General features: G+C 42.6%; 1 protein-coding gene across 2 annotated transcripts in view; it reads right to left on the bottom strand.

The window, feature by feature from the left end:
- Positions 1-22,292, bottom strand: part of EDIL3 (EGF like repeats and discoidin domains 3) — a 237,446-nt gene that overhangs the window by 46,141 nt on the left and 169,013 nt on the right. For both annotated transcript variants that reach the window (XM_058044014.1, XM_058044015.1), the window contains 3 exons: positions 11,893-12,048; positions 10,667-10,811; positions 4,497-4,681 (listed from right to left, as the gene is read on the bottom strand). In XM_058044014.1, the coding sequence (XP_057899997.1) occupies positions 4,497-4,681; positions 10,667-10,811; positions 11,893-12,048 (486 nt within the window). The remainder of the gene's footprint in view (positions 1-4,496; positions 4,682-10,666; positions 10,812-11,892; positions 12,049-22,292) is intronic.

The raw sequence follows: 22,292 nt of genomic DNA, 5'->3' as shown, positions 1-22,292 counted from the left end.
GTTTTTGTTGTTTTGTTTTGTTTTTCACTCAGTGTGGGTGTTAAAACAATTAAACTATAGGCCACACATACATCTCTTATTTGGCTACTTTAACCAGAACTGGAATTAATAAACGCTTTGCTAATGACACTGATTGTCAAAAGAAAACACAGTTTTCTCCTTGTGAGTTGTTGAACAGATCTCCAGATGAGTTGTTGAATTGCTATGGTATGGTGATTTTTTTATCTAGAAAGATTTTTCAGAACTCGTTGCAAATGAACAGATTGTTACATCAAAAAAACGGGGAGAAGAGTCAGGTGGAATAACAGACAAGACAAGAAAAAAATACCATGTGAGAGAGTAAAAAACATTCCTTGTTCTTCAAATGAATGCCAGCATTGAAACAAATTCAGCTAACCAATACTTGATGGAAAATAATGTTCTCTTCCCATATTAAAAAAAAATGAGAGAGTCAACTCATGTAACTTTCCTGGTTCAAATATTTTTCTTATAATTAAAGTTAATTGTCCATCTTTCTCTGTGGCTGGCAGAGTAGACACATTTCCACTTCTGGAAACTAGTCTATAAAAAAAGAGTAGAAACTGAGTTTGGCTTAGCTTTTAAAAAAACAACTCTTTGATTTGATCACTTGGAAGCTTAAACACTGGAAATAAATGAAGAAAATGAATATAAATATAAATGAATGTAAGTGATGAATATCATGATGGCATGATGGAGATGCATTTTGTATATGTATAACGAAAAGAGGATAATTATTTGGAATGCAGTTTTGCCTTTGTTTTCAAACAAGAGGCATTTTGATGTGGAAAAGATGGCTATGCATTAAACTGAAAGAATAATTTGATTGCAGCTCTGAGACAATCTAATGGCATTGATAAAGAATCCCAGTAATATTGTCTAATACTGGAGATTAGCTTGGCAGGAAAATACCCAACCCAAATCCATTATACCACTGGCAATCACCACATTTTTAAAGCATGTAGGTATAACAGTTGCTCTGCCAATCTTCCAGCAATCTATTTATCACCAACTGCTTTTTCTCTAGTAGTGCTTAGCTGGTTCCACAATCAGCAGGAGAAATATTGTAATTTGACATTGCTGTTGCCTCCAAAAAAACCCATCATCAGTATTAAGATAAAATACTGACAATACCCTGGTATGGCTGCAAAGTCAGGACCAGGACAAGACACAAAACAATTTATTCAGAAGGGATGGTTGAGTGGGAGGAGAAAGCTCCAGGTGTTTGGAGACACCAAATGAAGTGACACGCCAGAATTTAGCTAACAGTAAATAAAGAAAATGGAGTTTTAGCTGCTGCCCTGATTTCACAATTTATAACAGCAGGAAATTAGTAGTAGAGCGGGCATGGGTTTTGAGAAAAATGTTAATTATTTTGAGTTATGCTGGAAAATGAGCTAGGAAAATGAGATATGGAGTGGCAAAAATCTACTTACAAGAGCATTCTCTAAGCATCTGAAACATTAGTTGCACTTTTTAAAATAATTTTTACAGCCTCAGTGCTTCATTTTGGGCATCAGGCAGGGAGTTCTCCATCATATCTTTTGAAGCCAAATAAGTGAAGAAATGGTAAGTGGGGTCACCAAATGGAAGAGTAATCCTGGATTGTGTCCAGAAGGAGCCTGAGCACTCCAAAAACTTGCAGCATCCTCTTCAAGGGAATGACAAGGGTATCTTTAAGGAAACGTGGGGAATTCAGCCCCAAGTTCATGACACAGCTAGAAAAGTACAATTTTAGTCATGTAATCTATTTAACTTTCCCTTCATGTCAAGAAAATGCATTTTTTTTCATTGCTAATGGTGGTGTTTTGTGTAAATAAATGTTATTTGTGCAATCTGTAGCTTGTAGAGTCTAAGTCACAGCTGATTTTCAACAACTGCAGCATGATTAAGGTGAGTATTTTGTCCCCAAAAATGCACATTCTGTGCCTGGAGACACAAAATACTTCATATTCCTAAATTATGGATGCAGCAATACAAAACACTTTAAACCAAAGAACTTAATTGTTGATGGCTGCACTTTAGAATACATAGGAGATTCAGAGTTATCTTTTCTGAGAGAAAACTGAGTAAAACAGTTCCAGCTCCCGAGAGGGGAGAATTTATCTCCAGAGTTCATCCAAAAGTGCAAGTAGCATTTGACGCATGATTCAAACATCACCTCTCAGCAAACATTATCACAGCAGGTGCTCTGAGATGGATGTCAGCACACCAGCTTTTAAACTGTTGGCAGCCATGGTGTTTAGGCAAGGATACCCCAACAATGACATTTAGTCAGATCAGATCTGTTCAAGCCATCCACACACCCCAACAATGATCCTAAAAGGCAGACAGCAGGCTTTGCCCCCAGGTTTTCAGGCTTTCTCGTGAAAATCAGTGCAAAATATAAAGCAAAAAGTGCCAAATATAAAGTATAAAAGTGCAAAACATGAAAAAAAAAGGTGCAAAATATAAAGCAAGAAAGGCCCGTGGAGAACATTCAAAAGGCATGGAAAGTTGACATGGTAAATATGATATTGGTAAGCCAGCTACTTCAGCAAAATCCAGAAGTCTGGGCTAAATGTCTGGCTTTAAGCCCATTTCAGGGGTACCATGGAATCATCTTTTTTGGGCTTAGTTCTTTGTGGAATGGCTGAGGGAGTAGGGCATGCAGGCACAATTTCTTTCACGCTCTTTTCCTTACAAATGTGTTTTGACTGAACTCCGTGGAAGCAGCAGCAGGATGATAAACATTTCAGTCAATGTGTTGTAAGGCTTCAATATAATACCCTGCGTTTTAAGGAAAAGAAAAACCACCAAAAATACCCACAGAGAGCTACCAGCAGGGAGAACAAGAACGAACTGATGAATTCAAATGATAGACATGTCTCCGTTACAGAATCATTACCTACACTGGAAGCATTTGAGACTGTCTCAAGTCATGGCCTGAATTCAGAATAACCAGACTGTAGCAGAAGGTAATGACCACCTTAAGCACTGAAGAAACAAGTGGATTTAATGCCTTTCGGGGTTTAGTTTTGCTGGATATTTTTATTTTCTTTTTTTTTTTTACTTTTTTTCTCAAACATGAAATGCTAGGATCCTTTTTTGAGGAAATATCATTATGTATAATGATTTTCAGGAAAAGGTAGATTGTTAATATTCCCATGGAATCGTTAACTCAATACATACCCATATGAAGAGCTAACTAAAAGATGAATATTTCTTCACAACTTTCTTTTTGACTGGACAATAGAAATTATTCCTTATAGTTCAAAGACTTGAAGAGATAGTGCAAGTGATAAGATTAAATTTGCAGGTTCAGGTAAAGTCAAATATGGAAATACTACAACAGCCTGAAAAGTTTGAAAATATAAGGATTAACTATGCAGCCCTTTGTAGGGCCATCTGTAGTTAATTAAAAATACACTGTCAACCACAGGAGCAAGAACATGCAACAGGAAATTTCTGTGGAGCCTCTGCACACCCTTGGTTTGACTGATGGGCTAAAATATGATGCAACCACCTCTCTTTCCTGTGGAAAAACATTTTCATCTGCTTCTCCACCATAAAGAACAGCAGTAAAATGTTCATCCTCTCCAGAAGTTACTAACTGCTCTTCCAACATGCTGCTCTAAAAGAATTTCAGCAGATTCTAGGATCTTCAGCTATTCCAAAGTTAAGTAGATAGGGCAATTTCTCCTTCCTTTTATGGAAAGTGTATAAACTTGGGAGAAAAAAAACAGTAATCATATTCCTAACTTGCTTAGCAGCTGTAGGCAAAAAAGGCTAATATGTCATAATTTATATGTGGAGAGATTGCAGGGGGTTAGTAGCCATGTCTGGTGCTATTGAGGCTTCCCACTGAGAGCTGCACTGCAAAGTGGCAGCTGGCTGAAAACACTGCTATTTTCAACAGTTCAAAAAATGTAAACGTGTCAGTAGCTGGTCAAACAAGGTCCCACACTGGTGATTTATTGAAATCCCTCACATTAGTGAGTTGTATGAATCACTCCTGGGCTGAAAACAACCCCTGTGCACAGGTTGATAATGGATTCAGGGGATGAATCAGTGTTGCTGGCTCCAGAAGGTAATTTTGGGCAGCCTCAATTAGACAAAGATAATTTCTACGCGCGGGATTCGCTAAGGTGCACAGAGTTGAAAGTAAATATGCTTTTCCAGGGAGTCTTGGAAAGGCAGAGGGGAGGAAAATAAACTCATCTCTCTCAACAAATGAGGGGAATTCAGTGAATCAGATCTGCAACCACCATTTTTGTTCATTAACAAAGGAAAACTGGGGCTTGTAGAAGCATCCCCTAGTATATTTTCCTGCAGCTGTGACAACAAAAACATGAAGATATGTTGGGCTTTGTGGCAGAGCTGGGAGGGTTACAGCCAGAAAAAGAAGAATTTGAATATAAAATTGAACCAGAGGACTGTCCCCATGCCCTGAAACACAAAGAAGACAAACAAGTGGGAAAATCCACGTGAAAATTTACCTGCAGCCACTGTGACTGGTCATTGTGGCCAGAGGTCCAGGCATTGACCTTGCCTTGCTTGTCCAGCCGGGCTTTCCTGGGCTCCCAGGCGAACATGTCCATGTTGAGGGTACGGAAAACGCTGGAGGCAGTGATCTGGAAATCCTGGATGTGTCCTGATTTCATCCCCAGGGGCTCAGAGCAACCTGGAACAGCAGGGCAAGATCAGTGGTGCTACCTGCTTATCTCTGTCAGGGGTTTAGGTTTTTTTTGTTATGGCAGAGAAAACCTGCAAGACTTGAAGAAAAAGATGTAATCAAGGCTATTGTTGAAGACACTCGAAAACAAATAAATGAAAAATAGTCAATTCCAGGCACTTTGTTTCAACAATTGCTTGGGTGAGTCAAAATCAAGATAGAGAATTCAACATATTTTATCCTGGCATAAATTTATGAAGCGAAACAAAATGAAAAGATGACTTTTGTCTGTGCTTATCTTATTTTTATTTTCCTCTCCCGCAGGAAAATATTGTTTCCCCTCTTCTGTTTGATTTTCCTTATGCTTTTATGCCACCTCACATCCACCATGTGTTTGCTTACTGAACAAACATTATTTTTTTCTTTAAAACCACTGCTGCAGTAAAATGTTAAAAAGCACTCAGTTCTTTTACACTTCTGAATTATTTGACATCTAGGTAAAAATCCAGAAAGCCCAAAATCCCACTGAAGGAGGGAGAGCCCACAGAAAAACAATTGTGGAGGGAGGATAGTAGGAGGATATCACTTAGGAGAAATCGATAGTTAATGGCTTATTTGTTTGTGGACATCCTACACCATTGAGTTATTTTGCCGTAGAAAAGATAGATCTTGGGCTTCTCCCTTCTCTGTTTCTGTGAAAAAAAAAGATAAAAATAAAAATTGATAAGTGGCTCTGTGCTCCTCTGCCTTGCTGCTGTGTGCTGGGAATGTGGAAGGTACATTTGGATGCAGAAGAGGGAGGAAACAAGATGAGGCAGCACTGAAAGAACAGGATTGGAAACCAGAGAAGGCAGATGAACTGCATGGTTCTAGGATTTAACAAACAAATCAGAAAAAGAAAGGCTGAGAGAGAGAAGGCTGCTAAGAAGACAGGAAAGGTGGATGTATGGCTGCAGGGGTGGAGTGACACTTGATAATTGGGGTAAAGTGAAAGATGGAAAAGATGGAGATGGCAACATAAAAAAATAAGCTGTTTTCTCATTTCCTTCCTGACTCAGCAGTCACAAACCTGCATATGGGCAGTTATATTTTTAACAACATGATCTTTAATGCAGCATCTCCTGTATTTAAAATTTGAATATTGACATACTTCATGTTAAATTAAAAAAACAAAACAAAACAAAACCCCAAAAACCAAAACCCAAACAAACAAATGGAAAGCCAAAAGAAAATAGAGTTAACTTCCGAAAAAAAATCCCCAATCTTACATAACTGATTCTCAGTGCACAAATAGAAATGGCACAGCCTTGTCTGTGGAACGGACTCATTCAAAAACACAACAAAACAATTTTCCTGGGAGTGGGAGGAAGCGATTCATAATAGAAATAAGAGAGACTAATCTGCTGCTTTGGAGAGGGACTTTGTTTATTATTAAATTCTGAAGTATCACTCCAGGATCACAAGGACTGTCAGCAAGAATGTTTCATCCAAGGAATGCAAGGAGGCTCCTGTCACAAAACCATGGGCTGTCAAAGCTGTGACTCAGTGCTGGCCCAATCCATCAAAAACCAGTTCTATCTTTTCTGGGTATTATTATTCATTTATGAAGCAACAGCTGTGCGTGCCTGTGTGCCTGTGCATGCGTGCATGAATTAATGGGATTTTACACTCGCCTGCCTTCTCCGTGGCCCCAAAGGGGGTGGGAAGGCAGTTGTTAAAGGCAGCGGGAGAAAGTGAGAAGAACAGTGAGAATCTGAAGAGGCAAACGTGGTGCACACAGGTGTCAGGATGTCTTGGTGCCGTGTCACAGAGAGCAGCAGCTTCCCAGCCCCTGCCGCAGGAGATGGTGGCTGTTTGGATGGCAGAGACATAACCCTGCAGGGTCATCAAACCAGCACACAGCTTTGTGTCATCCCTCTCAGGTGTGTGTTTATAACAATGCTTATGCCTCCCTGAAACATCTCCACTTCACTGTGCCTTTAAATTTGCTTTTCTGTGTCCCTGTGAGAGGATTCAATTCCCATTTTTCTTTTTTGAAATCTGTTGAAGTCGGAGATAGCTGATGCAGACACTCGGCTACACCCAGTGGAGCATCTCAGGCTGCAATGTTTGAGATGCTTTGGATGCCTCCATCTGTGATAAATTATACCTGATACCTCTGTATGTTTAAATATAACCAGGTATAAGTTTGCAGGTCCTATTTGGTCTAGCTTGATGGAGAACAGAAATAATGAGAAAGAGTGGGGATTAGCACCTCAAAATTGGAGGAATAAACACACAGGCTTTCCTCTGCTGACTCTTCAGAGGGAAGAATCTTTTAGTCTTCAGTCTGCATCCATACTATAACCCTCATCTACTTCTTCCTTTGAAAAAGCTCAAACCCTCAAAGGAAATATTCAATATCCAGTGTAGCAAAGGAAAACTCACAAATGGATCCGCACGCAACAGTCTGCATGAATCTTGTCCTGGACAAAGATTTGTGCAGTGTTGGCAAAAGCAATGTATGTCAATTATTTGAGAGCAAAGGTAATTTTGTTTCGATTTATACTGTGATATTTTTTGTTTCTAAAAATTAGGATATTTTAAAAATTTTCATCATATTCTTGAATCGTAGAATGGTTTGGGTTCATAGGGACCTTAAGATCATCTAGCTGCATATCTAATTCCAACTCCTTTGCCATGGGCAGGGACACTTTTCATTAAACCTTAATGCTTTAAAGCTCCATCCAACCTGGCCTATAAACAACAAATATAGAATTCCTTTCCAGATTACACAGTTCTGAGGACAAATGAGGAAAGGGGAACCTATCTTTAAATGTAGGTTTGATAAAGTCCCCCTGTGCGTCAGCTTTGTGTGAACAGTGCCTAGAGGGACTGTTAGTGATGCCTCAGGTTTTAACTTTGATATTTTTCACATTCTGTGCTGCTTTAGTGTGAGGGTCTGGGTTGACATTATAGGATGGTGAGCTCTGTGCACAGAGCAGGGACACAAAACAATTCCTGCTCCAGCTGGGCACCAAGGACAAATGACCCAAATCTCAGCCCAGGAGCACAAACACCGTGGGCTGGAGAGAGAAAAACAAGCAGGGTGGGACTGCCTGGGCTAAAGCTGGAATGGGACAATGAACTGCAAGGTGCAAATGGGGCAGAACTGATCCCAGGGACAGAGCCCGTGCCCGGCCGTGCATTTTGGGGCCATTTTGGTTCATCTTGGGTGCAGCCCTGGCTGGGCTCTGGTGCTGCCCAAGGTGCATCCATGGAGGAGATCCTTTTAATCAATCCCTGCTATTTCTTTAGTTCTGTCCAGCCCCTGTTCTAGCTCAGTCTTCACAAGGCATCATTAGGATAAAGAAATAGCTACCAGGGAACAGCATACCTGAAGGAGATGAAAATTACACACTCAGGAGCTTTCTCTGAGTGAGTCCCATGGGGATGTGCAGGTTCTAGGGACCAACATCCCTCTGCAGGAACTGAGAAACCCCAAACATATTTTGGGGTAAATAAGTAACATTTATTTACCTCAAACACCAAGAGCTGGCTGAATTGTGCACAGGAACCAACAAACATGACTGTGAGCAGGGGCTGCCTGCACGGAGGCAGATGTTGGAGTGCAAGAGTGAGTTCCATGAGTGAGCGACATTGTTGTGTGAGCACTGGATCTGCTGTTAAAAACAACAGCTTGATGCTGCTATTAATAACAGCCCAATGAATAGAGGCATTCTAATAAGCAGTGGCTGTGATCTGCTTCTCCCCTCACATCAATACTCTGTGGAGGGAAGGGAGGGCAGGACACAGAGATGTGCAAAACACAAGCAAGGCAGGAACACAGGGCCATGAAAATTAATGCCTAATTTATTGATGGTTGGCTCCACTAGCATTGATCCTGACTGTGGGTCCTGGTAAGTACAGCTATTTATGAGACTAAAGCAGATTGCATTGAACATTTTGCTGAAGTTTGTCCTAAGGAGTTAGCTTTTATGATGATCCAATGCTACAAGTCTCCCTCTGTTTACCACTCACTCTCTTCTCTCTCACCAGGCCATGTTAGAGAAGGCAGACCCTTCAAATTGTCTTTCCACCCAAGGCAGACCACCTGGAATTAAGAGAGAATTAGTCTGTGTAATTACACCTTTCCTTCAGTAAGGCTGAAATTGCTCTGCTGAGCCTCAGCTGTCCACAGTTTTAAGAGATGATGACCTTGACATTGTTAGGAGACCACTGAAATTAATTCACTTCACTAGCTTTTACAGTTCTTTGAGCAAAACAATTCCTAGTCATTCTGGCAAGGACTTACTCTAAATTGTGGTTCCAGAAGTGGAAGACATTTAAAAAAATCTAATAGAACAAAGCAGCTAGACAGGATTTTCTATTTACTCTTAAACCTATCTATATTGGAAAAGGGCTACACCAAGATTAATGCATTAACTTTTCATTTCTGAATCTGGTTTTGACTGAGAGTTGTTTAACTCCAGCTGTTTTGATGTATCACCCATGAACTGGATGACTATTGTTAGTAGAGTAAAGAGGCAGCCACATAAAAATCACTCCTAAATGAATCAGTGGGGTGCTCCCACCAGTAAAAAGGTTTATCTCTTGGAATAGGATAAAACATTACATGCTTTTTTGAATTTGTAAGGGAACACAGTTCTTGCAGAAGGTGGCTAGAGGTCAGGCTTTACATTTCAGAGCTTTAATAAGAATCTGAGGGAAGGTTTATATTGGGTCCACTTTTTCATTTACTTTTTGCTACAAGATGCTATCCCTGCTTCTGCTAAACCCAGAAAACAAATCCAAACTGAAATCTTGATTAAAGCAGCCCAGCCAAGTTGTGTCTTATTGGACTGGTCCTTGACACCACAGGAAGCAGGCTTATCCCTCTGAGGATATCACAAAGCACAGGGGTGGTGTCACCTCACAGACACAGGAGGAATTTCCCAAATCAGGTATGACAATTGTGGCTACCAAGGGTCCCCAGCAGCTCTGGGGCTCAGGAACAACTTTCAGGCCTTGGGTGAGGCTCCCTGCCTTGTAGTCTGCTCAGGGTGGTACATTTTGAGTCCACTTAGCCATCAATACATGTTTAAACTGCTAAATCACCATCTCTAGAGGTATCCAAGGACTGGATGTGGCACTCAGCACTCTGGGCTGTGTTGCAAGGTGGGGATCACTCACAGGCTGGACCTGATGACCTCAGAGCTCTTCTCCAGCCTCATTGGTTCTGTGATTCCTGTGATCAACTGGACATTAAACCCACGCAGGAAAAAAATAGGAAGTGTTAATGGGTTAACAGCACACAGCCTTATCGGGACACATTCCTGTGCCGCTGCAAGTGGCCATCATCACTCAGCTGAGCCAAGTGTTGCACTGCTGAGGGCACACCTTGAGTGTCCAGTTCTGGGCTCCCAAATTTAGGAAGGACTTTGGGACATTGGAGCACATCCAGAGGAGGGAATGAGGCTGGAGAGGGGCTGGGAACACAAAGTGAGGGAGGTGGGGGCGCTCAGCCTGTAGAAAAGGAGACTCAGGGGTGCCCTCATCACTCTCTACAACTCCCTGAAATGTGGTTGTGCTCAGGTGGGGCTGGGCTCTTTCTCCAGGCAGCACTGACAGAACCACAGGGCAGAGTCTCAAGCTGCACCAAGGGAAATATAGGCTGGATATCAAGGAAAAGTGTTTTACAGAAAGAGTGATAAAGTTCTGCAATGGCTGCCCGGGGAGGTGGTGGAGTCCCCATCCCTGGGTGTGTTTAACAAAGCCTGGATGTGGCACTGGCTGCCAGGATTCAGTTGAGGGGTTGGGGCTGGGTTGGACTCCATGATCTTGAAGGTCTCTTCCGACCTGGTGATTCTGTGATTTTTTTTTTAAATTAGATAAAGAGGATGAAAGCAACTGTACAAACTCAGGCTGGCCAGGTGCGCCTCTCAGGGGGGACAAAGCACGAGTTGTTGGGAGCAGCTGGAGGGGACGGAGGGCTGGGGGCTGTGGGGACCCCACCTGTGAGCTCGCAGCCAAGCAGCTCCATCCTGAGGGTGCAGTGCCTCCTGCACACCTGGGGGTACAGCCGGACGTACTGCGCCTTGATGGGCGGCGTGAAGGAGTTGGCGTACGGGGTGTTGTTGTCCACGTTCCCACGGAACACCTGCGGGGAAACAACGTTTGAAGCAGCACAATGACACGTGTCAGGAGGATCCCTGGAGTCCCAGCGAGTTCCTGTGTCTCAAAAGCACCCGAATTGTTCTGTCTGTGAGAGGTTTTCCCCAAATTGCAGCTGGTTTAGCGCTGCCAGTGCATGACACAAGTTTTCACAGCAGAATGTCCTGCTGTGCCATTTTGTGATGGGTTTGCCACGTGGGCCAAACCAAGGTCTCTGTCCTGTCCCTCTCAGAAATTGAAGCTCCTCATGCAACTAAATTATGCCTTCTTTTCTTGATTAATGTATGAAATAGTCGCAGTTCAATTAAGCCTGCAATTATTTGCTCTGATTGATGTTTATTTTCCCCCCACCTGGTTCAAGAACTTGATCCAGCTCCCACTGAAGTGCACTGTAACCCTCCCACTGATCACAGAGGGGATGAGTTAAACCCACCAGCACTTTTCTATTCACCCCTCCCTCTAACCAGACATCCCTGTGCTGTGTTTCTGCCCTTCATTATGCTCCTCTTCACACAAAATCTTAATTTTCTGACAGAGAAACTACATCTAATGCAGCGCATTTTGCCTTCTATGCAAACTTACACAGTAAAAGGTTTTTTTCCTGCTCTGTGTGCACAGCTCCATCAAAAATAAGTGGTAACTATAAACTGTAAACACACACACCCCGCTGGATGATACTGTTTGTGCAGCACAAAGATTAGCATTGATGAATGGGCTCTGTGTTTCCAAGGGTTAAAGCTAATCTGCCAATGCAATAAAACGAAATTGAAAACAGAGCAATGAGTAATTACTGGTAAACTAATTAATATGAAAATCAGTTAAGTGCAATAAACAGGATTATTCTAGCTTGGGGAAATAGTATTTATGCAACCATCAATTAAAGTATAAGAAATTCTTAGCACAGAGAGATGCAAATTTGTTGATTTCTTTTTCTCACACAGAAAAATAATAACAGTGAAACCTATATCATACTGCCAGGCAATTAGGCTTAAATACCCAAGACATCTCATACTTCTGAAGGCTGCTAAACCATGAGATGTTTTCAGTAACAGATGACTTTATCTTACCATGTCTTCCTTCGTGCCTTTTACTTTGTACATTGTCCATGACTTCCCATCATTACTGTAGGCAATTTTGTAAGATTTCACGTATTCTGGACTTCCAATCCTCTTGGCACCTTGGGTTATAACTCCAGTGACTCGCATCTTCTTCTGCAGGTTTATCTGAAAAGCAGTACACTGTTAATCTGACGGAAACAACCCTTGATTCCTTTAACTCACTTTTTTTTTTCCTAAATGAGAGAAAAAAAACATAGCTGTAGCATTTAAATGACTGTTTTTATACTTGCATTAATTCTTTTGATCTTTCATGAATTTCACGTGCAAATGTATAAAGCAAATGAACAAAAAAGTTGAACCAAAAGCTTGGACTATGCTTATTTCCTGTATGTGTGCACATATATTATGGATATACAGAATACGACGGGGATATTGCTTAATTTTGGCATAGAGGGTTACTCCTACCTATTTTCTGCCTGAAAGGGAAATGAAACAGTGCGATAATTTACCCAAAGCTATATCTTCTCTTCTGTTAGAATCCAATTTGCAATACCAAAGGCCTTCAGTTAGCACCAAGTAAAACTTCCATGTGAAACTAAAACTACATGGAAGTTCTGACAGCAGAGAAATGAGGCTTTTTCTTGACTCTCACTGAAAATTCATATACCTAGTGATCAAGGCTGAAATGCTAATCCTAAAGCAGTCAATACCAAAATATCAATCAGTGGATGCGAACACTCCTCGTGTGCTTGTCTGAGCTGAACAAAACTCCTTGAAGTAAAAAACGAAGATTTGTTCAGAGCGAACAAATTCAGCATCGCTCCAGCAGCCTTAATTCTGCCTCCTTTACTCCCCTGTGGCATGGAAACAACTCAGGGTGTGATACTCAAACCCAACAGTGTCAGACTCAGTCTGTGGCAGCGGCACTCCCTCCCTGTCAGCTGAAATCTGTGACTTTTGCACCAAATGAAGCTCAGCAAAGAGCCTTGTGAAGGTGCACGCAGATGTGCAGCGCAAAGAGATGAGTGGAGGTACTGGAGAGCAAACAGCTGGGAAGGGTAAATAATACTTTACACTACATTAGCACCTGTCTCCTCAAAAATGAGTTTTATCTTTGCTCCCCAGTGGCTGGAGCTGAGCCAGGGCAGTCCCCGCTGTTTGGAGGAGCAGTCCCAGCACAGGTGTGGGAGGACTCAGAGGCAGATCTGCTGTCCAAATACCTTAATTGGTTTATTGTTTGCATTGTGGCCTGAGGACTTTCTCCCCCTTGGTAATAAAATCTAACCTCTGTGAAGGATGTAAGATGATCAGGCTTTGGTGTTCTAAGATCTCTCTGTGTGCACAATGGGAAGCCTCTGGTGTCTTTGTCAAAACTGTAGAATTTTGTGGTTTCTTCTAGGATTTTTTTTTTAAATGAATCTATCTCTCTGAGCTATTTCTCAGCTACTTTTTTGGAATAGTTGGCTTTTGGTGTAATTTTACCATAGTTCTCCCTATAAGAAATTATTAAACACCCACAACCTTTGAAATAACAATGTGTGTTCTCAAGGTTTAGACCCATTGAGAGAGCAGAAGCCTCCTACAAAACCACCAGATTTTTTACAGGATCTTCCACACAAATGCCAGGAAAACTCAGGAAGATGTGCAATTCCACTGGGGAGAATGGACTCACAACAGGAATTCAGACAGGTATAAATTAGAAGAGATTCATTACTTTTTTCAGCCTTGGAAAACTTCTTTTCCCCAATTCCTGGTCCCTCAGAGGGGAAAACATAATAAAATAAATATGTTATATTTGTAAAAGGACAGCTCCAGAGACTACCATTAGTCCCATAACTACATTAAAAATGTAGGTAACATGGAATAGCATCCAGTTAAAGATTTACGTAAGTCTCTTATGAGTAGTTCATTTTCTATGTGGAATTTCAGAATATTAATTAACAGGCAAGTAAACCAATTTTCCATGTATTTACAAAATTGCTAATAATGAAGTGAATACCATCAGCAAAACTAAATTAGAAAGCACAAGGAAACAGAAACCAGACATTGATTATTTGCTGACTGGTAGCATCTTCACATTTCACTGCACGGGAAAAGGAAGGTATAATGCAACACTAAACAAATTTTGTTTGATCCAGTGATGCAGATAAATAATAATATTTTTTTCAGCTTAATTACCAATTTTTCTATTTCCAGGTAATAATCTTCGGGGTTTTGGATGAGAATTTATGGGGATTTTATTTCCCTGTTTACTTTCAAAGGATAATTTCTAATGAAACCATGGCACTAACCACTGGATGTCCTATTCCCATTTGCAGAATCTTTCCTTTTAGATGATTTCTTGATAAGTCTCCATCCTTTGAGTCAAAAACTGAGCCTTATTTTTAAGCAGTATTGAACTTGATGCAACATAAGAAGTAAAACCAGGCTGCCTTGTTTTCCAAGCTCTACACATCCTGTCAACGTTTGCAGAAAAATCCCAATGAAGTAGGAAAAAAAAGAATGCTTCAAATGCCCATGGCTTGCTAATATGGAAATCCCTCCTGGGCTAACACCATGCTTTTTCAGTGAATATGGGTACATCAGGAATTAATTTTCCCTTTGTATCTTTGGGTTCTTTAATATGATTTAAATTTTTCGAGTTCGACCTCAGCAAAAATTGAAAATACTGCAACTTTAGCAATGGCTGTAACAAAGCAGGGTCCAAACTTTTTCCTATTTAATATACCTTAGTAGGAAAATCTGAAGAAATGTGAACTGCATCCTTTAATACTAAAAGCTTTTTCAAATTTGTTTTTCTGTGTCGAGGGTGAGGGAGAAACAGCTCAGGAAGCTCTGCTTTGTGGATTAAGATCCAGGACATAAAATGATACATTTTCATTACATGTGTAACGGTGTTTTAAAACAATAAGGTGAAAGTCACCAGGATAGGAACAAAAGAATAATATATCTTTTTAAAAAAGGTAATGGATTCACTTCTTAAGGGTCCCTTATCATTACCTAGATGAACTGGAAAGAAGCAAGGATGAAAGAAGATCAATAGTATTTTGAGAGATTTATCTCAGTAATTTAAGTAATAAGGCATGGTAAAGGCCTTGCAAGAAGAAGACGCAGGCATGGACATCTGAGGAATCTACTTACAGACGGAAAGAGAGAAAGGGAGAAAGAAAGAGAGAAAAGAAAGGAGGAATGCAAGGAAGGAAGGAAGTGGCGGAAGGAAGTGGTGGAAGTGGCGGAAGTGGTGGGAAGGAAGGAAGGAAGGAAGGAAGGAAGGAAGGAAGGAAGGAAGGAAGGAAGGAAGGAAGGAAGGAAGGAAGGAAGGAAGGAAGGAAGGAAGGAAGGAAGGAAGGAAGGAAGGAAGGAAGGAAGGAAGGAAGGAAGGAAGGAAGGAAGGAAGGAAGGAAGGAAGGAAGGAAGGAAGGAAGGAAGGAAGGAAGGAAGGAAGGAAGGAAGGAAGGAAGGAAGGAAGGAAGGAAGGAAGGAAGGAAGGAAGGAAGGAAGGAAGGAAGGAAGGAAGGAAGGAAGGAAGGAAGGAAGTGTCGGAAGGAAGTGTCGGAAGGAAGGAAGGAAGTGTCGGAAGGAAGGAAGTGTCGGAAGGAAGGAAGTGTCGGAAGGAAGTGTCGGAAGGAAGTGTCGGAAGGAAGTGTCGGAAGGAAGTGTCGGAAGGAAGTGTCGGAAGGAAGGAAGGAAGGAAGGAAGGAAGGAAGGAAGGAAGGAAGGAAGGAAGGAAGGAAGGAAGGAAGGAAGGAAGGAAGGAAGGAAGGAAGGAAGGAAGGAAGGAAGGAAGGAAGGAAGGAAGGAAGGAAGGAAGGATCAGTTTTACCTTTTTAACATCTACCACTTAAATTTATTTTAGTAGCAATGGATCCAGAGTTGACACTCGACCTCTGCTCAAGGGCCTGCATTTAGCAGCACTCAGAGGGGTCTCCTGCATCCAGTGACTTCCAGTGAGGGATTTGGCTCACCCAGGATATGCCAGGGATTTGGCTGCAGTCCGAGCACACCCCGTGCCCTAAAACCTTATGGCACAAAGAACTTCATGAAACTCAGATAAGGTTCTGCTTGACACCTGCAGGCTGTGGAATCTGCTCTGATGGCCTTTGCATGTCAATGAGGAGGATTTCTGGGACTGGAATGAGTGATGAACACGGAGCTGCTCAGGTTAAACTGTGTGTAAAATGAAGCCAGTATTTAGACACCAATGTATTTAAATCTGGCTCTACAAGAACTGGATTGTGCCACACATGGGGTGCAAAGTCACTGTGCTGGTGTGGAGGAAAGCACAAGGAGAGAACAGGCATGGAGTCAGCTCAATTTATGTGAGTTCAGGGACTGTGGCAAGAAACACCACCTCAGGTCCCCTGCTGGGTACACAACTGCATGTTGAATTCATCCATGTAGCCAAAACAAATCAAATAAAATCACTTGAGGCAGTTACCCTCTAGAGCAGTGTATGACTGAGAGCTGGGGAATAAAATCAACTCCTTTAGTGTAAGAAATCCCTGAAATTCCTTCTAATCTTATTTGTTTCAACCACCAAAGTCCTCCCAACTCCATGATTACACAGAGCACTCTGATGGTCACAGCAGGTTACAGAGTCATGGCCTTTTCTCCACAGGAGGGGAAAAAGGGACCAGGGTGCCGTGCTCACTGCTCTCAGCACTGGTCCTGCAGGAGCCATTGTCTATTAAACAATTTTCACTAATGCTCTGGACTCCAATGATTCACTCCAATCTGTTTGGGGATGCTAAATTGTTGTCTACACCAAGGAAGACATACCCAATCTAGATTTTACTGGAACCTGGAAAAAATCTATATTGCAAAGGAAATAAACGAGGAGGGCTTTTTCTCTAAGAGAAAGTGGTGATATGAACAAGGTAATTTCAGGAGTTCCTGTTGATTGTACGGCGCACCACTTTCAGAGGCAATTCAGAAGCAGACTTGCAAATCTGCATGGTGTGTGTGCAGCTGCAATGGTAGCTGTGAGTTAATGCAGGAGTTTGTTTTTCATAAAAAAGTCCAAAGGGCTCCACAAAACAAAGGCCATCAGTAACTCCTCAGCACGGTTTACAAACTTTAGAACCATAGGGGAAAAAAAGAAGATTAAATTCAGAATTGTAATGTGTGAGTGTAACAGAACAGCAGGGACTGGGACAGCCCCACTGGAAGGTGTTATCTTCCTATTACAATTTATGGTCAAATGCTAGCATATTCACTTTGCAGGATCTATAAAATGGGCAAGAAGATAAAAAAACACCCAACTGCATCCGTCTCATCTACATTGTTGCAGGCAGGAGACGAGAAGAGGGATGAGAAGACAGAGTGACTTTAGGAAGACCCCTACATGATGCTCCTGGACAGAATCCATAGCCACATTCCCCTCATTTGTTATCTCACTGCTAGCAATAACACCGCTAACATTTCCTGCAGAACAGCCTCACCTGAAGTGTTCCTCCAGAGCAAGCTTTACAGAAATGCTCAGATTAAAGCCTACATGAAACCTTGGGTCTTTGAGACCTTAAATGTAGTTTTAGATTCATAAACAGAAGTGCATTTTATGGAGAACAAAGGTGTTTACCTGTTTCAGTTATGAGATGGAATAGTGTTGTCATAAATAATTCTTCATCTTTTCTAGCACAAAGTAAATTTGTCTTTACTGCTACTCACCATTACTCACATAAAAACAGGGTTGAATAAGAGATCAAGGTTATACTGGCATTAAAAGATTTATTACAGCAACCCTTCCCTGCTGATCTCATCAGGTTTTGAAGGATTGAAATTTAATTTTTTTGTCTCTTTCTTTTTTTTTTTTCCCCCAAAGTCATAATTCTGACAAAGCTAGATAGAAAGCATGCCGACAAACATTTTCTGATGAAAAATAGGGATACTAGCATAGAGAAACATAGAAATGTTTTTTAATAAACCCACGAAACAAACAACCTGACACAATCCCCTCAATCCTGGGAAAGTCAGCGGGTCTGAAAGCTCCTTCCAGCACTTCCTTTTTATTCCCCAAGGTTGTTTCCTCCAGTCTGAACAGGACAAACTGCTGTTTCACCCTGGTGCCAGAGCAGCTGCAGAGCTGGGCTGGTGATGAGGAGCAGGAAGGGCACAGCAGGTCAGTCACTATTAACTTCCCCTTGCAAAGCCTCGCTGGCACCTGCACACGAGGTGCTCATCTGTCTTGCCTGTCTGTGGCTTTTTGATACTCTCCTAATCAGCACTGTCAGCAGAGCTCCCCTGGATTTAGTTCAGGGCATTAATGCAGTCAGCACAGCGGCAGTGATGTGTGTTTTAAGCAGCACACAGCGAGGATATGCAGTGATTTATGCACAGCAGCACCCTCACTGGCATGCTGGAAGGAGGTCTGCCCCACGGAGAAAAAAACATGTTTTATTGTAAATTATTCATGTGATTGCATAAATTGTTGTCATGCTATAGGCTAGGAGAACAAACGTTTGTTACAGGTTGCTTTGAAAATTATAATTCCCAGCATGGTTGTGGGATTGCACCTTGAGGACAGACCAGTTAAACACTCAGGCTGTTTCTGATCCCAGCCCATTTTGTTTCACTCATGTGGATGCAGGTCCAGCAAAGCACCCTCATAACTTTGCTATTACATCCTCTGAAAACTCACCCTCCTGCTGTTTCCAGTTTATCGCACCTCAGGGTAAGACCAAACACCTCTCAGGACTTCCCTCTACCCACCTGCATCTCAGCCTCAGCCAACCCTCTAAAAACAAACTCCATCCTCAGTGAGACTCATTCATGTATCTGCTTTAAATTAGACACGCAGAATCAGAGATGCAAATTGGACCAATAAATTAATTTGCCTCTCTGTGAAGAGATCAGAATATAGGTTAGACCCTACTTGTGTGGAAAGCATAAATACAAGGATTGTTTGGCCCACGTAATGCTAATGTGGGGGAACATATGTTATGAGAATTATCAAAAAGCACCTACTTCATTTGGCTTTTGTTGAGAACTTTCAATTTATGCCTCAGAGAGTTTACATAATTAGACAGACTAAAAAACTTGCTTAGTCTGTTCCTTCTTATTATTAAGTCATTATTTTAGTCCCAAAGGTAGTTGTTATGAATGCCATTAACAGGGTTATATGAATTATTCAAACACTGGCATGTTTAGACTGCCATCTCAAGAAGGGGCCAATAATCAATCTCACATTGTTCAGAGGTTTGTAGCCCTGAAAAATATAATTTTATTTGCAATGTATTGATCACATGAGTATTAACTACCTGAAACTGAATGTTACCTAAGAAACACCAAGGTCATTTATGCTATTATGAATTTCTTCACGTGCTTTGAACTTGTGAAAACTCTTCCTGCCTTTGGAATGTTAATGGCTCTCAGAAAGAACTTCCCCACAATGTCTAGAAGACATCCTGAAGAATCAGCCTAAGAATATGTAAATAAAAATGCCAGTGAAAATATCTCCATGTACTTCCCCTTGTAAAAGAGCTTTGATCAACAGCTCGTCGATCTGGAAGATGTGATGTCAGACTCAGGTCAAAACCCCACACTTTTCTTTCCATCCTACATGAAAACTGTCTTCCCTAGGGAAAAGAAGGGAATTCAAAAAGGTGCAATATTAAAATCACTGTGAAAAAAAACACTCAAGGAAATTTCTGGTTGTGAAATAACTTCAGATATTGGGAGGTATTTTCTCTCTCACACTTTCCATCTGTTTTTATGGCACTTTGGCAGATGCACTCTGGTAAAAACTCTGAAGAAAATTATGATCTTCTCTTGAGCCCCCAAAAGGAGAACTGGGAAAAATTCCCACTCTGGCTCCAGTGGGCTTTGTCTAGGTTCTATGCATGTTCCCAGACCAAGAAGTCACAGAATTATAGAGTTTCAAGGTTTGGAAAGACACCCAATGTACTGATTAAAGGAGTGTTAACCATCTGAAATCTGAGAACTCTCAGGAGATCACACTCCCCTGAACCTGTGAGATCCCACTGCACATTCCCAGAATAAACTTATCTAGTGATAACAGTGCTATCAAATGGTGCACAATCTTATTAAAAGATGTATCTTTATCCCCTTAATTATTAATTGAAATATTTTTATTATAATTGAATATTTTTATTATAATGGAATATTTTTATGAATTGAAATATTTTTATTATTAATTGAAATTAGGACTCAAAAGTAAAAAAAAAATTCATATAGAAATGTTAAAAGTTACCCTTTGGTGAGATTTTCTCTATTCTTAGGCATGTTTTTCCTCAGAATGTTTTTCCTTCTACAAAAATTTGCAGGCAAAAGGTTAGGTTAAAAAAAAAATTACACATTGCTTGGTTTTATCATAGACAATCTTTGAAAAGTCTCAATGTGCCAGTCAAGGCTTGAACCATGTCTTTTTATCTTAACCACTCATTGAAGAAGGTTCTAAGAGTGCAAGAGTAAAATATGCTCCCCTTTTCAGTTCACAGAATTAGTATGTGGCATAAATTGGAAGGTCTTTGAGATGACAAACACACGCCACCTTTTCCAGGGGAGATCAAGGAGGGTGACTTGACTTCAGCCCTGGTTGTCTGTGGCAGTTCTCATGCTGCTGGTGACTTTCTGTGCTTCCAACAGCCATGGAAGCTGAGGTGAGATAAACTTGGGTTGAGAAATGGGTGAGCAGCAGGTCCAGAGGGCTGTAATCAGTGTCATGGGGTCTGCTTAGAGATGTGCCACTGCTGGTATCCCCCAAAGTTCAATACTGGTGCAAAGAATTGTTTAACTTGTTCCTCAATGGTTGGATGAGGCGTCCTCAGCAGGTCACTAACCACATATAGCTGGGACGAGAGGCCAAAACCCGTGAGGGCTTCATATGCTTTGAAATTGTGAAGCCCTCCAAAGGGACCCTGACAGGTTGTCGAATTAGGCAGGGAAGAAATGTCTGTAGCTTAATAGGGGAAATGCAGGTCCTGCACCTGGGCAGGAGCAGCTCCAGGCAGCAGCAGCCCAGGCTGGAGGGGACGTGCTGGGGTGGCTCTGTCAGGAAAGACCTGGGAATTCTGGTGGGCAATGAGCTTTCCCTGACCAGCAGAGCGTCCTACGGGCAAGGAAGGTCCATGGGATTTGGGGGGACATTGGGAACAGCATTACCAGCAGATCAGGGAGGGGATCCCGCCCCTTTGCCCAGCTCTGTGAGTGGAGTGTCCAGCCCTGTGAGGGCACATCTGCAGTGCAGTGTCCATCTGCTCCTCAGAACAGGAGGACAGGGAGCTCCTGGAGCAGCCCCAGAGGAGGGAGGGGGACAGAGGTGATCCAGGGAAGGCTGAGGGAGCTGGGGCTGCTCAGCCTGGAGAGGAGCCCCAGGGAGAGGGGCCTCAGCTCTGCCTGTGCCGGGGTGTCCCGGGGTGTTTCTGTCTTCTCTGTATCTCCCTGTGCATTCCATCTGTCCCTGTGTTTCATTTTATTGCAAAAGTCCCATACCTTATCAATGATTTCCCATGGACATCTCCTTCTTCTTCACAGCACAACAAACTCCAACTCTCTCCTCACCCAGCTAGCCCACTCTTGTAGCACTCTTCTTCTTCTTGGACACGGCTGTGCCTGTTAAGGGCAGGCCTGCTCCTAATCTTTGGGGGTTAGTACAGCTGCAACTCCTCAGGTGTGAGATTACCTTCTGCACTATCTTTATTTTCTTACATTTTATGCTCCCACATCCCTGTCTGTCCTGTCCATCCCTGTGTGTCTGTGTGTCCCTGTCTGTCCCTGTGCCCCTGTCTGTCCGTCCCTGTGTGCAGAGGTCAGAGCAGGCCCAGGCCCAGCCATGGCCCCAGAGCCCCCAGCATAGACTGAGCTCAACCCAGTCTGTCCCTGTCTGTCTGTGCCTGTCCCTGTGTCTGTCCCTGTCTGTCCCAGTCTGTTTGTCCCTGTCTGTCCCTGTCTGTCCCTGTCTGTCTGTCCCTGTCTGTCCCTGTCCATCCCTGTCTGTCCCAGGCCCAGCCATGGCCCCAGAGCCCCGGGCAGAGCCTGAGCTCAGCCCAGTCTGTCCCTGTCTGTCTGTCCCTGTCCCTGTGTCTGTCCCTGTCTGTCTGTCCCTGTCTGTCCCTGTCTGTTTGTCCCTGTCTGTCCCTGTCTGTCTGTCCCTGTCCCTGTGTCTGTCCCTGTCTGTCCCTGTCTGTCTGTCCCTGTCTGTCCCTGTCTGTCCCTGTCTGTCCCAGGCCCAGCCATGGCCCCAGAGCCCTGGGCAGGGCTGATCCCAGCACTTCCCCCCACAGGAGGCAGAGCCAGCCCTGGGCAGAGCCCGGAGGGGCTCTGGGGGCTCCAACCTGGGAACATTCCAGAATTCCCTGGGCACAACGCCCTGGGCTCTGGGGTGGCCCTGCTGGAGCAGGGAGGTGGCACCAGCTGAGCCACTGTGGGCCCTTCCAAGCTGGCCCATCTTG

This window comes from Melospiza georgiana, chromosome Z (assembly GCF_028018845.1).
Source record: "Melospiza georgiana isolate bMelGeo1 chromosome Z, bMelGeo1.pri, whole genome shotgun sequence".
Taxonomy (NCBI): Eukaryota; Metazoa; Chordata; class Aves; order Passeriformes; family Passerellidae; genus Melospiza; species Melospiza georgiana.
Note: the sequence above shows the minus strand (reverse complement) of the source record. Positions and strands in the feature narration are given on the sequence as shown.